At 39.7% G+C, this 15000-nt stretch overlaps 1 protein-coding gene across 1 annotated transcript in view; it reads left to right on the top strand.

Annotated features, from left to right (window-relative positions):
- The window catches only part of LOC143036527 (N-acetylneuraminate lyase-like), a 19219-nt gene extending 5600 nt beyond the window's left edge, over nt 1-13619 (top strand). The window contains exons 2-9 of the mRNA XM_076203991.1: nt 2542-2582; nt 3591-3649; nt 3990-4060; nt 5818-5960; nt 6686-6854; nt 7144-7292; nt 8477-8645; nt 12944-13619. Coding sequence (XP_076060106.1) covers nt 2580-2582; nt 3591-3649; nt 3990-4060; nt 5818-5960; nt 6686-6854; nt 7144-7292; nt 8477-8645; nt 12944-13098 — 918 coding nt within the window. The 5' untranslated portion in view covers nt 2542-2579 and the 3' untranslated portion in view covers nt 13099-13619. The remainder of the gene's footprint in view (nt 1-2541; nt 2583-3590; nt 3650-3989; nt 4061-5817; nt 5961-6685; nt 6855-7143; nt 7293-8476; nt 8646-12943) is intronic.
- The last annotated feature ends 1381 nt before the right edge of the window (nt 13620-15000 follow it).

Here is a 15000-nt window from a genome sequence, read left to right as displayed (position 1 = left end):
GAGGAATGTAGATCTGTTGATATAATTTATCTAGATTTTCAGAAGGCATTCGATAAAGTTCCCCACAAACGATTGCTCGACAAATTAAAAACGCACAATATTTCTGGCAGTATCCACAACTGGATTAGATATATACTCTCTGAGCGAAAACAGAGAGTTGTAATTAACGGGGCCTCATCTAGCTGGCTCGACGTTAAAAGTGGCGTGCCGCAAGGATCAGTTTTGGGACCGGTTTTGTTCTTAACATATGTAAATGATCTCGACGACGGCCTCCTCTGCAAAGTATCAAAATTTGCTGATGACACAAAAATTACCGGTAAAGTAACAACCACCAAAGAGAAAGAAACACTGCAATCCGATCTAGACAGATTATCAAGCTGGGCTAGCAAGTGGCAAATGAAATTTAACGTTAACAAATGTAAAGTCATGCACATTGGAAGTAACAATGATCACATCCAATATCAAATGAATGGCGAAATACTGGATTCAGTAATTAAAGAAAAAGATCTAGGTTTTAATATCAACCGACTTGAAGCCAAGTCATCATTGCTCAGAAGTTGTTAAAACAGCAAATAAATTGGTTGACTTCATCGGAAGAGTCTTCGAAAATAAATCAGAAAAAAATATTGCTAAACCTTTATAATTCCTTGGTCCGTCCCCATCTCGAATACTGTGTACAATTTTGGTCCCCATACTACCAGAAAGATATTAATAAACTAGAAAGAGTGCAATGGAGAATGACTAAAATTATACCAAGACTGAGAAATCTGCCGTATGAAGAAAGACTTAAAAGTCTAAACTTATTCTCACTTTCAAAAAGAAGAAAGCGAGGAGATTTAATTGAGGTTTTTAAAATGTTCAAAGGCTTTGACAACATCAGTGTCGAATATTGCTTCTTATTAGAACCAATCAAATACAAAAAGACGTCACGATTTTAAATTGGCAAAATATTCTCTTCGAATGAAAGCACTTCTTTAACCGGGTTGTTAATGTGTAGAATTCATTACCTTCCACTGTCGCTGAAAGTAACACAATAACATTTAAAAATCACTTAGATAAATACTTGGAATCTAATTCGCAAATGAAATATTATCCCTTGCAATAAAAGATCTGACAAGCCGGCATTTAATTAGGATAGAGGTAGCGGTAGTGTTAGTTCATCTTCTGCCCTGTCTTCTTAATTGTAGTTTATTTTAGTGAACACAAAGAGCCTCGTTAGGGCCAGTAGGCCTTATGTTGTTTGTTCTTCCTTTGTGTTCCTTTGAGTATATTTATATACGATGAACTTTTGTGTGTGTGCACATACTGTCTAGGTTTTTTAACCATGAGGTGCTGGTAATAGATAGGCATTTTCAGTTTTAGTGATGACATTGCATTGAACCGTGGCACCTCGGTCATAGAAGGGAAAATTGAGGCAATAGTATATAACAGAACCATTGAAGAACGCTTGGGAACAAACTACAAATGGACAAGCAACATGGGTTCTTCCAGTAGCACGCAAACACACATTTTTTTCACTAGAAATATGTTTTTTTCCTGTGGAATGGTCAGGTTTGTTTAGGTTGGGTTGGGTTTGGTTTGATTAGGTTTGGTTAGCGTAGGATCTATTAGGCAACGTATGTTTCATTTTAAATATCCGTAATTGAATGTTTCTAGAATTTGGCCAATGCACGGCTTCGTGTATTTAGACGTGAGAAAGGCATTTGAATCTGTACAATACCAGAGAGAGAACAAACTAAGCTCACCTCGCGATGAATTGCGAAGTTGAACAAGTAACAGTCGTAAATTGTGAGCTGTTCCGTATCTTGTAGCTGGAGATTGAACTGATAACATTAGCAATGAAATTTTCACACTAAGCTTTACCTCGTGTGTGTGTGTGTGATTCACCATGGTCCTGTATCACGTGTTGCATTCGTGATGGATAGCTATTTCCCTCCCGGAAGAGAGCTCAGAGCTCATATATGACTGTTCTATGGGTAATGCTGTGACCCTACACGCACACACACCCAACTCCCCGCCAACGAGAGTTGGAGTAACAACCCGCACTGCAGCGATACTGAAATTATTTCAGCCCTGGGCAGGATTCGAATCCGGACGGCCGTAGTGGCAGCTGGGAACTCTACCAACTGGGCCACGAGTTGTGTGTGTGTGTGTGTGTGTGTGTGTGTGTGTGTGTGTGTGTGTGTTTCTGTGTATGCTTCTATGTGTGTCTAAATTTATCATATGCAAAAGAAATTTAATGTTTGTTAGTGTTTTATAAGAACATAAAGTTTCTTAAATGTTGGTGGATCTTTTTATGAAATAATAGTACTGAAATAATTTTAGTTATCAATTTAGTGGTGTTATATGATCTTTTCGTTTTTAGTGATGTCGGTCGCTGTACCTAAGTCAATATAACGAGGTGGAAAAATACGTGTGTGTATGTATGTATGTATGTATGTATATATGTGTATATATATATATATATATATATATATATATATATGCGTATATTCTTATAAAAAGGCGAAATATAATTAATCTATTTTGTTTTATTTTCAGATTAATTCACCGGGGAAATTGAGTCTCTACGAATAACCATGGCGAGTAGTTTCGATCTGTTGAGCAAAGAGGGTGTGTGTGTGTTTGTGTGTGTGTGTGTGTGTGTGTGTGTGTGTGTGTGTGTGTATGTGTGTGTGTGTGTGTGTGTGTGTGTATTCACTTGGTCTTTGGATCACGTGTTGGACTCGTGATCGACAGCTATTTCCCTCCTGGAAGAGAGCTCAGAGCTCGTAGGTCCGATCTATGGGTAATGCTATGACCTTGCACACACACACACCCCCAACTCCCCGCCCACGAGAGTTGGAGTAACACCCCTCAGCGCTGCGATACTGATATTATTTCAGCCCCGGGCGAGAGTCGAACCCGGACCTCCGTAGTGGCAGGCCAGAGCTCTAACCACAGCGCCATGAGAAGTGTGTGTGTGTGTGTGTGTGTGTGTGTGTGTGTGTGTGTGTGTGTGTGTGTGTGTGTGTGTGTGTGTGTGTGTGTGTGAATATATAATATATATATGTTGTAAAATAATGAAATATAGAATAATATAGTGTAATAGAGTATGATATAATATAATATACATAATATATAATATAATATTGTGTAATATAGTATGATGTAATATAGTACATTGTAATATTATAGAGTATGATATAGTAAAATATAACAGTATGATATATAATATATATTATATAATATAATTTTAATATAATATAACATATAATTGCTAATTTGATATTCGAGAGGTTTAATCCTATAGCTACAAAATGGGGTTTGTCTTCGAATATAATTGAAAGTTGTCAAAAGTAATAATAGGTTTCAATATACGAGAAGGGCGTGGCAAGTTTCTCTCTCTCTCTGTCTCTCTCTCTCTCTCTCTCTCTTTCTCTCTCTCTCTCTCTCTCTCTCTCTCTCTCTCTCTCTCTCTCTCTCTCTCTCTCTCTCTCTCTCTCTCCTTAACCTCACTTTCTCTTTAACCTCTCTTTAACCTCATTCTCTTTAACCTCTCTCTTTAAACCCACTCTCTCTTTAACCTCCCCTTTTGGCGATATCCACAGGCGCCTTTCAACTTCAGAGGCATGATGGCCCCGACAATTGCCCCAATGAACAAAGATGGGTGAGTCCGAGTGCCTTTTTTATCATTGCAATAATAATGATAATTATAATAGTAACGGTGATGAAGATGGTGATTGTGATTATGATGAGGATGACGGTGACTGATTTGTTTATATTATTTAGTTTATTTTTATTATTGGGTTTCAGTATGTGTGTGTGTGTGTGTGTGTGTGTGTGTGTGTGTGTGTGTGTGTGTGTGTGTGTGTGTGTGTGTGTGTGTGTGTGTGTGTGTGTGTGTGTGTGTGTGTGTGTGTGTGTGTGTGCTTTGACTCGGCTACTTCTCTTACAAGAGCCTTTGTTATCATTACTATTATCCTTTGTCCTCTTGTTCCTTCGTTTAGCTCCCTGAACCTCGGGCAGATCAAGGACTACGCTCTTCGTCTCAGTTCGAACAAGGTCAAGGGCGTTTTCGGTAAGTGACCTGCTTCGTCTTCCTTTGTTTATACAACCCAGAAAGCAGATGTAACTTAGGATCCAGTCACACCAAGCTTACGACCTGTTTCCGACCACCGGTGATCAGGTGGTCGCCGGCCAGTTGCAGGTAGTCTTTGGAAGTCGCTGGTAGTCGGTAATAAGATAGATATATTACAACACATACTGAATAGTCTCCAGTACATAGATTTTTCATCTTATCAACCATATCAACTTTTTCCCAATTCATTTCCTTGCGTAGGTTTTGTGTCGCCGGCCGATCCCTTGATTTTCGGTCAAAGATGGTCGGAAACAGGTCTTAAGCTTGGTGTGACTGGGGCTTTAGACAATACCTTTTCAGAGAAAACTGAACGTGATGAAAACTTAGGAGTGCTAGTGAGTTCTGACCTTAAATCCAGGAAACCGTGCATTAGCGCCGGGGATAGAGCTAACAGAGCATTAGATTTCATTTCTAGGACGGTTACAAATAGAAATGCAGCAATAGTTATCAAACTCTATCTGGCGATAGTTGGACGACTATGTGGTACAATTTTGATCTCTGTCCCATAGAATGAATATTAATTCACTATGATACATGGGGTCGGAAATTTATCTTATGAAGACAGGCTTAGCCACCTTAATTTACACTCTCTGGAAAGACGTAGAATGCGGGGTATTCTAATAAGGGTATTCAAATGAGTCAAGGGATTTCACAAGGGTGATACAGGCAAGGTCATCATATTAAGACAGCAGGACAGGACTCGTAGTAACGGATTTGAATTGGACATATTTAGATTTTAAAGGAAATAGGCAAGGACTGGTTTATCAACAGAGTGGTTAACGAATTGAATAGACTCGGTAACCATGTAGTGAGTACTAAAACTATTGGTTGTTTTCTTTATGGGTAGAATAACAGGTGGTAATGGATATGGAACTAGCTAGTGTAGGCTTTATGGTCGCTTGCAGTCACCTTCATCTTATATTCTTCTGTTCTTATGAACTCCAGAACGTTCAGGTCACTGTGACATGCGCTCAGGTCACATTGGAGTCAGGTCTGATTTTCATTTGACACAGTGGTTTCCAAATTATGGGGAAACCCCCCCCCCCCCAGAGGAGACAAAAGGGGCGTGAAGTCGCCTGCTCTTTTTTTATTTTTATTTTTTTTTTATTTTTTTTTTTTTAATGATGAAATAATTCCAAGGATAAGTACCTGCCATTACATACGTGCAAAGTATAATTCTCAGTCACCCCAACCCATGACCTATATAATATATAACTATATATAATTATGTGTAATCATATATGATGTATGATAGTTTGGGTCCACTGCTTTAACAAGACTAAAATATGTTCTTTATTCTTAGAAAGTTTTGTTTAGATATCCCGTATCTTTCTAGAATCTTTAATGTTCTTAGGACGATTTCCTCCTCTTTCTGAACGGGACTTTGGGAGTTCTAGAATCCTTAAAGTTCTTAAAACGGTTTCAGGTCGTTTCACATGCATCGACTTTTCGCCGTGCGCCGTCCACGACACGACGTCGTGGTCTCAATCACTGGTGTTATGGCTGCTTTCACATGTGGCCGCTTTCACACGTGGAAGGGTCCATAGACACCCATGGTGATTTGAGAGCACGACGTCGTGTCGTTGACAGCGCACGGCCAAAAGTCGATATGTGTGAAACAATCCTTCCTCCTCTCAGTAAACGGGACTTCTTGAGTTGCAGAATCCTTTAAGTTCAAATGATTTCCTTCTCTTCAGTGAACGGGACCTCGGGAGAGGGCATGTCCCTGACGCTGCAGGAGCGGAAGGAGGTGGCCGAGGCCTGGGCTCGACACAAGGACCTGATCCCGACTATCATTATCCAGGTCGGAGGAGGATGCCTCAAGGACACACAGGAACTGGTAAGGACGCTGGCCAAGGAAGGGAGAAGGCGGCAGGGGATAGGGGCGAGTGGAGGATAGTTGTGTCTGGATGATATTTTGACGCGGCCCGAAGGGGATCTCTTCCCGTTTTCTTTAGTTTCCGCCTTAGGCTGATGTCACACGGGCGGTCTACCCGCCTGACCGCGGCGGGTGAGACGCATTTCCCCACTTGAAACCGCCGCGGCCAGCCCGCCTGGCTATGTCAGACGAGAGGTTTATACATAGGAATCAATATAAAGCGGTTCCGCTTTGCACCCGCGGCGGCCAACCCGCTCGTCTGGCTAGGGCTTTAGGGGACGAGGAGAGAAAGGGTTGTTTCATTGGAACTTGTCCTTCCTGACCTCTCCGTGTCTGTATGTCTGTCTCTGACTGTGTATGTGTCTTTATGTCTGTCTCTGTCTGTGATGTCTGTGTTGTGATGGGGAGGGTCATCTCAAAGGGATTTTTTTTTATCTGTCTCTGTGTATGTGTCTATATGTCTGTCTCTGAGTCTGTATGCCTGTGTGTGTGTGTGTGTGTGTGTGTGTGTGTGTGTGTGTGTGTGTGTGTGTGTGTGTGTGTGTGTGTGTGTGTGTGTGTGTGTGTGTTTCTGTATGTTTCGCCCTGTGTATGTGTGCATATATATATATGTATATAAACCTGAATAAAAATATTTTACTTTTTGTAGCCCCAACTGTGATTATAGTCGTCTTATTTCTTTCCAGGCAGCACATGCAGAGAAACTGGGAGTCTCTGGTATCGCGTCTTTGCCTAATCTCTATGACAAGCCAAGAGATTTGACAGATCTTGTTGACTACTGCGCTATGGTGGCTAATGCGGCTCCTAAAACGCCCTTCTTCTACTACCACATCCCCATGAAAACTGGAGTCCAGAGTATGGATTACTAGTTGTGAATTTATCCAAACAGGTTGTGAAATATCTAAATTCGTGTGTCAACTCCCCATATGTGAAAAAGTGTAACAAATTACACTTGAAGCTCATAGAGATACTTGGTTCAGTCCGGGGACCAAATGTCAGCCCTTCACGGCTGCACGTCCTGACCACCTCAAACAGGCACCAGTTCTTGGGCATTTGGGTGATAGATTTCCCGGGATACTCTTGCTCTCTTTTATTAATGTATTTTGGAAATTTATTAATTGACTTTTTTGTCGTTGGATTGCAGTGCCCATGAGTGAATTCCTCTCGATGGCTGGCAAGGCGATTCCTACTCTGGCTGGGATGAAATTCACGGATGAGGATGTGACCGGGGAAGGGAAGAAATGTCTCTCTGTGTGTGGCGGTAACATGAAAATATTCTGCGGCTTCGACCAAGTGAGTGACTATACTCTGCATAGGCCTATACCTTATGAATTCCTGTCAATAGAAGTAGGGGAAATGCGCTAGGTTTCTATATATCTAATTGCTCAACACAGATTTGGCAATTCATTTATCTATTCATTTGTGCGCTGGTGGCGTAATCGGAAGCATGCTGGCATCTGACTCGCTTAGTTGTGGGTTCGAATCCCGCACTTCTCTCCGATTCCCAGTAGCGAGTGTTACCTGGCCCAACAGTTCCCAAAGTGCATAATAAGGCAAAGGCAACGGCTTCGGCCGCAGTTACTCAGCGCCTCCAGGCATACTTGTCAGTTCATTTTTATAAATTGTACGATTGCCAAAAAATTTAATGATTCCGATACGAGTCCCGATACCGCGCTGAACTTCCGTTTCCGATAAATGGCTAGTAAATGCACTTTGTTCATAAAATATTTGTTTCCCTAATCAGGGCCATGAATTATAATCCTTGCAGGAATCTGAATTGGACTCGTATCAGAATAGTAAATTTAGAACGGTATAGGAATCGCATCGGAATCGGAAGTTTAGAACAGTATCGGGTCTTTTATAGAATGGACATCAATTCACTAGAATCGGCACAGAAGAGAATGACCAAAATGATACATGGACTCAGAAATTTACCTTACGAAGAAAGGCTTAGGCACCTCAACTTACACTCTCTGGAAAGACTCAGTGTGGGGTGATCTAATAGAGGTGTTTAAGTGGATCAAAGGCTTAACAAGGGGATGCAAACAAGGTCATCATATTAAGACAAAAGGGCAAAACTCGCAGTAATGGATTTAAATTGGACAAATTTAGATTTAAGAAGGAAAAAGGAAAGAATTGTTTTACAAATAGGGTGGTCAACAAATGGAATAGACTTAGTAACCATGTAGTGAGCGCTGAAACTATCGGTTGTTTTAAGAAACGGTTAGATAACTTTATGGATGGGGATGAAGGTGATGATAGACATAGAACTACCCAGTGTAGGCCTTATGGTCTCTTGCAGTCGCCTTCATTCTTGTATTCTTATGAATCGTATCGGAATCGGAAGTTTAGAACAGTATTTGAATCGGACTCGTATCTGAATCAAAATTCAGAACAATATCGGTACTCGTATCGGAATCGTTAACGTTTTTTGATATCGTCCCATCGCTAGTATTTTATTTCCTCCCTCCGGCCAGACCCTTTTCGATGCTCTGAGCGCCGGGTTCGATTCTGCAATCAACGCCTCTTTCAACTTCATGGCTGAGAGGTCCATTCAGATTTTCGAAGCGATTGAGGAGAACAAGGAAGAGGCGAAGAACCACCAGGAGCTCATCACGAACACAATGGAAACGATCATCAAACAAAGTAGGTGCTCCTCTTCCTCCTCTTTCTCCTCCTCCTCTTCCTCCTCTTCCTCCTCCTCCTCTTCTTCCTCCTCTTCTTCCTCCTCTTCTTCCTCCTCCTCTTCTTCTTCCTCCTCCTCTTCTTCTTCCTCCACCTCCTCTTCCTCCTCCTCCTTCCCTCCTCTTCCTCCTATTCCTCCTACCCCCCCTCCACCCGTGATGCGTTCTAATGGTATCAAATCACTCTTGGTAACTAGTTACTACTACCCTTTTTGTTATTACTTCTACCTTAGGTAACTTGAAGTAATTTGTGTAACTTAGAAAGCTCTCTCTCTCTCTCTCTCTCTCTCTCTCTCTCTCTCTCTCTCTCTCTCTCTCTCTCTCTCTCTCTCTCTCTCTCTCTCTCTCTCTCTCTCTCTCTCTCTCTCTCTCTCTCTCTCTCTCTCTCGTCTCTCTCCTGTCATCACTCTTCTCTCTTCTCGGCTCTGTGTCGTGAGTGATCCCTTGTCGGGCCTTAGAGTTCTCTTGGCTTGAAAGTTTCACTAACTCTGCAAGCCGTTACTCGTACTGGCCTCTTTGTGTGTCATTGATGATAATGATAGTAATAATAATAATGATAATGGTGATAATCATAATCACTTTATTGATTTAACAGCGATACAGAGATACACAGACAATATACAATTTGTGTCATTTTAGAACTAGTTTAATTTGAGTACATAATGTGCATGGAAGTCTGAGATGAGGGTTTGTTGCTACGACCGAGGGTTGGGTCCATATCAGTGTTGATAAGGTCGAAGGTTGTTTGTTAGTTGCTTGAATGAGATTCAGCTGGTGTACAAATCCAATTATGTTCAACGATTGAAACCCCGCATACACGCGGCTTTGCAGTTGGAAATCTCATTCGCACGGCGTCGGCAGTCTCAAAGGATTACAAAGGCGGAGCATGCCGACAGGGGACTTTTTGGTCCATAACTAGGTCGGATGTGAAAAACAAAAAAATATAGTGATAAATAAATAAATAATAATATAATAATATAAATAATAGTAAATAAAATAAATAAATGCGTCGGTATAGTTAAATGATACAGATAAATAGTAAATAATAATAAAATGACGTATAACTAATAATAAATGTGAATCAAGCAAATACGAGTAATAAACAAACAGACAAATGATAAAACAAATAATATAAAATAAATGAGTCATTACAGCATCTTGCTTAGGTGTTTATCTAAATGATTCTTAATGCTTCGAACTGAATTACATTGCACTGCCTCTGCAGGAAGTTTATTCCATTTATTAACTACACGATTGGCGAAGTTGTCTACCCACTTCCAAATTAAATCTATTTCCTGACAGTTTGAGACCATTGTTTCTTGTCTGATTCTCATTCAGTGTGAAAATTTTGTCACTTTTGATGTTGTCAAATCCCCTTAGAATCTTAAAAACCTGTATCAAGTCACCTCTGAGTCTATGTTTTAGTCGATTTTTGCATAATTTATTTTTGATATTTGGCATCAGTTTTGTGACTCACCGTTGTACTTTTTCCAATCTGTCAATGTCTTTAATGAGATTCGGTGACCATACGGAAACAGCATATTCCAAATGTGGACGAACTAACGATTTATATAGCTTGTTAATGAGAGATTGACTTTTGAAGTCAAAAGATGGCACAATCAGTCCTAGAATCGTATTTGTTTTCTCAGAGGCTGAAATACACTGCTTAGATGATTTGAGATCGTTACTGATAATTAAGCCGAGATCCTTTTTACGATCCACTTTTGTTAACGAATTAACAAATAACTTGTAATCTTACTTTCTGTTATTTTTACCTACAGTATGTGCATAACCTTGCATTTGTGTTAAGTTTTATTATCCACTCAATGTCGTTGAAGGGCAGTTTGGGGCACGTGGGAGGTGATACGCACACGAAGATAGATGCGGTGTGGTGGAAGAGTAGACGGAAGATTTGACCTTACCTACAAGATTTAAATCACTCGGGAGTGTCAGCACTGAGATAAGATGGATATAGACATAACACGACAAAGCGTCGCTCCTCCCCACCCCTGCGAATTGCCCTTTGATAGCGAGATGACGCACGGTTAACACAAGGATAGAATTGGTAATGTTGCACACTTCGGAGACACTTTTACACGCCTGTTATTGCCATCGTGTCACAGCCTGCGGTAGTCACTAAATCTCTTCCTCCATGTTGTTGGTCGCTGTACATGGTGGGCAACCGCAGCCTCGTTTCATTTTGTATGATTTACTAGGTCGGTATCGGTACATAGGAAGACTGCATAATATTACAAAGGAGGAGCATGCCGACAGGAGACTTTTTGCTTCATAACTAGGTCGGATGCGAAAAGATAATAGTGATAAGTAAATGAATAAATAAAAGTAATAATAATATAAATGATAATGAATAAAAATAATAAATAGATAAATAGGTAGAATTGAATAATAAACAAACAGGTAAAAAGTAAATAATGATAAATGGACAGATAAGTAATAAAAATAATAAAATAAATAAACAGACAAATAATAACAAACAAATAATATGAAATAAATGGCAGGCATTACAGCATCTTGCTTGGGTGTTTATATACACGAATCTTACAGCTTCGAACTGAACTACATTGCACTGCCTCTGCAGGAAGTTTATTCCATTCATTAACTACACGGTTGGCGAAGTTGTTTCTACCCACTTCCAAACTAAATCTATTTCCTGACAGTTTGAGACCATTATTTCTTGTCGGATTTTCATTCAATGTGAAAATTTTGTCACTTTTGATGTCAATTCCCTTTAGAATCTTAAAGACCTGTATCAAGTCACCTCTGAGTCTACGCTTTTTTTTTTTTTTTTTTTTTAGGGGACATAGATTAAGATATTTTAGTCTATCTTCGTATGATTTATTTATTATATTTGGCATCAATTTTGTGGCTCACCGTTGTATTTTTTTCCAATCTGTCAATGTCTTTAATAAGATTCAATGACCATACGGAAACAGCATATTCCAAATGTGGACGAACTAACAAGTTACAGCTTGTTAATGAGTGACGGACTTTTGAAGTCAGAAGATGGTGTAATCAGTCCTAGAATCTTATCTGTTTTCTCAGAGGCTGAAATGCACTGCTTAGATGATTTGAGATCGTTACTGATAATTACGCAGAGATCCTTTCACAATTGAATATCTAATTGATTTAAGTGATCATTTGCCATTCCGCACAGTTTCGTACAATCAAATTTAGAGACAATATATTTCAGTCCGTGGTCTATATCATTTATATATACTAATATACTATGAATAGAAGTGCCCCACGAACGGAACCCTGAGGAACACCACTCGCAACATTTTTCCATCTAGAAGTTTTACCATTAAGAAAAACTCTCTATTTTTGATCGTTTAACCAATTACTAGTACAACTTAATAGGCTACCACTTATTTCGTGTGAAGCTAATTTAGTTAGTAGTCCTTCGTGGGTAACGATATCAAAAGCTTCTGGAAAGTCTAGATATATTGAATTATATTGTTTCTTTTGTCATAATTCGAGATGACTGTGTTGTAGAATTCGAGTAAGTCACTCAAGATGCTGGTTATCATTTATCAAACACTTTCGAAATGGTGCTCGATAGCATTTCTGATTATAGTTCCCATAATTTTCCTACGATTGAAGGCAAACTTATAGGCCTGTAGTTAATCGGTTCTTTTTTGTAACTTTTTTTGAATATGGGAGTAACGTTAGCTAGCTTCCATTCTCTTGGGACATCTCTGAATAAGATGGATTTCTTGATTTTTTTTTAATGCAACAACAATCTCATTTTTAATTTCCTTTAAGATTCTTGGATGTCAACCGTCAGACTCTGATGTTTTATTAACTTTGAGTTTCTCTATTCACCTTTTAATTTTTTCTTTTGTTATATTTACTGTAGTGAGTAACTTCACCCTAGACTTTTCAAAGGTTTCAGTTTGGAGTTCACTTTGAGATGGAGCGAAGTCAACAGGCTGTGTGTGTTGTGTGTGGCTGTGTGTGCCTGGCTGTGTGTGTCTGTACGTACACGTACACATTCCAACCTCCTCTAACATTGTAAAATCGCCTAGACAAACATATGAAGTCCAACCCCAATTGAACTTATTTCTCACCATCGTGAACTCGTACACTTAAAAGTCAATGGTTCTTAACCATTTCATTGTTTCCACCCTCTTTCAATTCGCAAGCAGCTTGTTAAGGACCAATAGGCCTGTTGCTGTTTGCTTCTCCTTTGTTATTCTCTTTGTATTCCTCCCTGACCATTCCTCCATGTTTCTTAAACAGCCGACGGTTTCACTGTGGGGGCCGTGAAGGCGGCAATGACCCTCATGACGGGACTGGACGTGGGCCCGCCCCGCCTGCCCAACCGTGGCCTGAGCGAGGCGCAGACGCGTGACCTACGCCAACAGCTCGAAGACATGGGTCACAAGCTGGACTAGAGAAGGAAGGCTATTTTGTTTACCTTGGTTTAAATTTCATTACGTGTTTTTTGTGTTAGCGAACGTATCTCTCCTCTACTCTTCTTTTCTCTTCTCTTTATCTTTCTATATCTCTATATCTATCTCTACCTTCCTATCTCTTTATCTCTACCGGTAACTCATTGTTTCTATCTCATTATCTCAATCTCTTTATCTCTATCTCTTTATAGCTATCTCTTTATCTCAATCTCTTTATCTCTATCTCTTTATAGCTATCTCTTTATCTCTATCTATCTTTGTCTCTTTACCTCTATTTCTTTATTTGTCTTATAAATATTTAGCACAAGTTTTCAATCGTATTTTTCAAATCTTGTTGAACGTACCTCTCTTGTGAAGACCTCTTGACAGGTTGTAAGAGGAGTAGAGGGAAAACACACAAATAGAGCAAAAATTAGTACCTCTATTATAAATTATTTGCTTTTGTGTTCTATTTTTTGTGAATGTGTTCCTCTCTCAAAAAAAAATTGTATTTGCTCGACTCTTACAAGTCCTACTCTGTCTAGGAAAAAATGAAATAAAAGAAATATGGATAAGAAATAGTGCCATAAAAAGTGTACCTGCAGTAATTTTGTATATGTATCCTGCTTGGTGCAGTGGGTAACGTTCCTGTCTCGGACCATGGGAGGTACGGAATCGATCCCCAGTCAATGCAGTGGAAAAATACTTTCATGACTTTCCAACCCCTCTCCAGAGGGTGCTGTAGACCAGTGTCTCGTATAGATATATGCTAGTACCTAATCGGTATGATCGAGCTAGATCACATACTTCAGAGGAGAATGACCAAAATGATACATGAGCTCAGAAATTTACCTTGCGAAGAGAGGCTTAGGCACCTTAACTTATCCTCTGGAAAGACGCAGAGTGCGGGGTGATTAAATAGAGGTGTTCAAGTGGATCAAAGGCTTTATCAAGGGTGACGCAATCAAGGTCGTCATATTAAGACAACAGGACAGGGTTCACAGTAATGGATTTAAATTTGACAAATTTAGACTTAAGAAGGAAATAGGCAAGTACTGGTTTACTAATAGGGTGGTCAACGAATGGAATAGACTTAGTAGCCATGTAGTGAGCGCTGGAACTATCAGTTGTTTTAAGAAACTGTCAGACATCTTAATGAATGGGGATGACAGGTGGTAATGGACATGGAACTGCCTAAGGTAGGGTTCATGGTCTCTTGCAGTCTCGTTCATTCTTATGTTCTTATGTTCTATTCACAGCATATCAGAGAAACTTCACATGCATTTCTCACTATACGTATGCCGGCGTGTACCCAGACAGGCATAGGGTTGATATGAAAATTACAAGATAAGACATAGGTGCATATGAAACGATAGAAAGCAGATATGCATGTACTCTTTTGGAGCTGTGTTGGGGTTATAGGACCATAATGTAATGGTCATATCATTAGCAGGCAACACCTATCCGAAATTGGGTCGAGTCGTTGTTGGTGTTGTTCTTTGCCTTTCCCTGAAAACAGGAGACAGTTATTAGGTCATTCAGTACCAGTGTCAGCGTTTTTTTTTTTTTTTTTTTGTCTTCATTTTTCATTTGTTTTGTCTTTCTTAGTTCTGTAGTTAAGTTCATGGAATGTATTACGACTGAATAGATTACGACTGGTATAGATGACTTTTTATATCCTCGTAATTTAATATATGAAATGAAGAAGGTAAAGAGTCTACGCCGAAGCCGTTGGGGGCCAGGTAACTAACAGTCACTGCTGGGAGTCAAAGAGGAGTGCGGGATTCGAACCCACAACCAAGTAAATGCGAGACCAGCATGCTTCATACGACTTCATCAGCCCATTCATAAATGGAAAGATTGAATTTTTCGCAAAAAAAAAAAGTCTTTTAAGTCGTCAAACTT

The sequence above is a fragment of the Oratosquilla oratoria genome, chromosome 20 (assembly GCF_046742065.1).
Source record: "Oratosquilla oratoria isolate Oo_2021 chromosome 20, ASM4674206v1, whole genome shotgun sequence".
NCBI classification, from domain to species: Eukaryota; Metazoa; Arthropoda; class Malacostraca; order Stomatopoda; family Squillidae; genus Oratosquilla; species Oratosquilla oratoria.
This window is presented reverse-complemented; position numbering and strand designations above follow the sequence as displayed.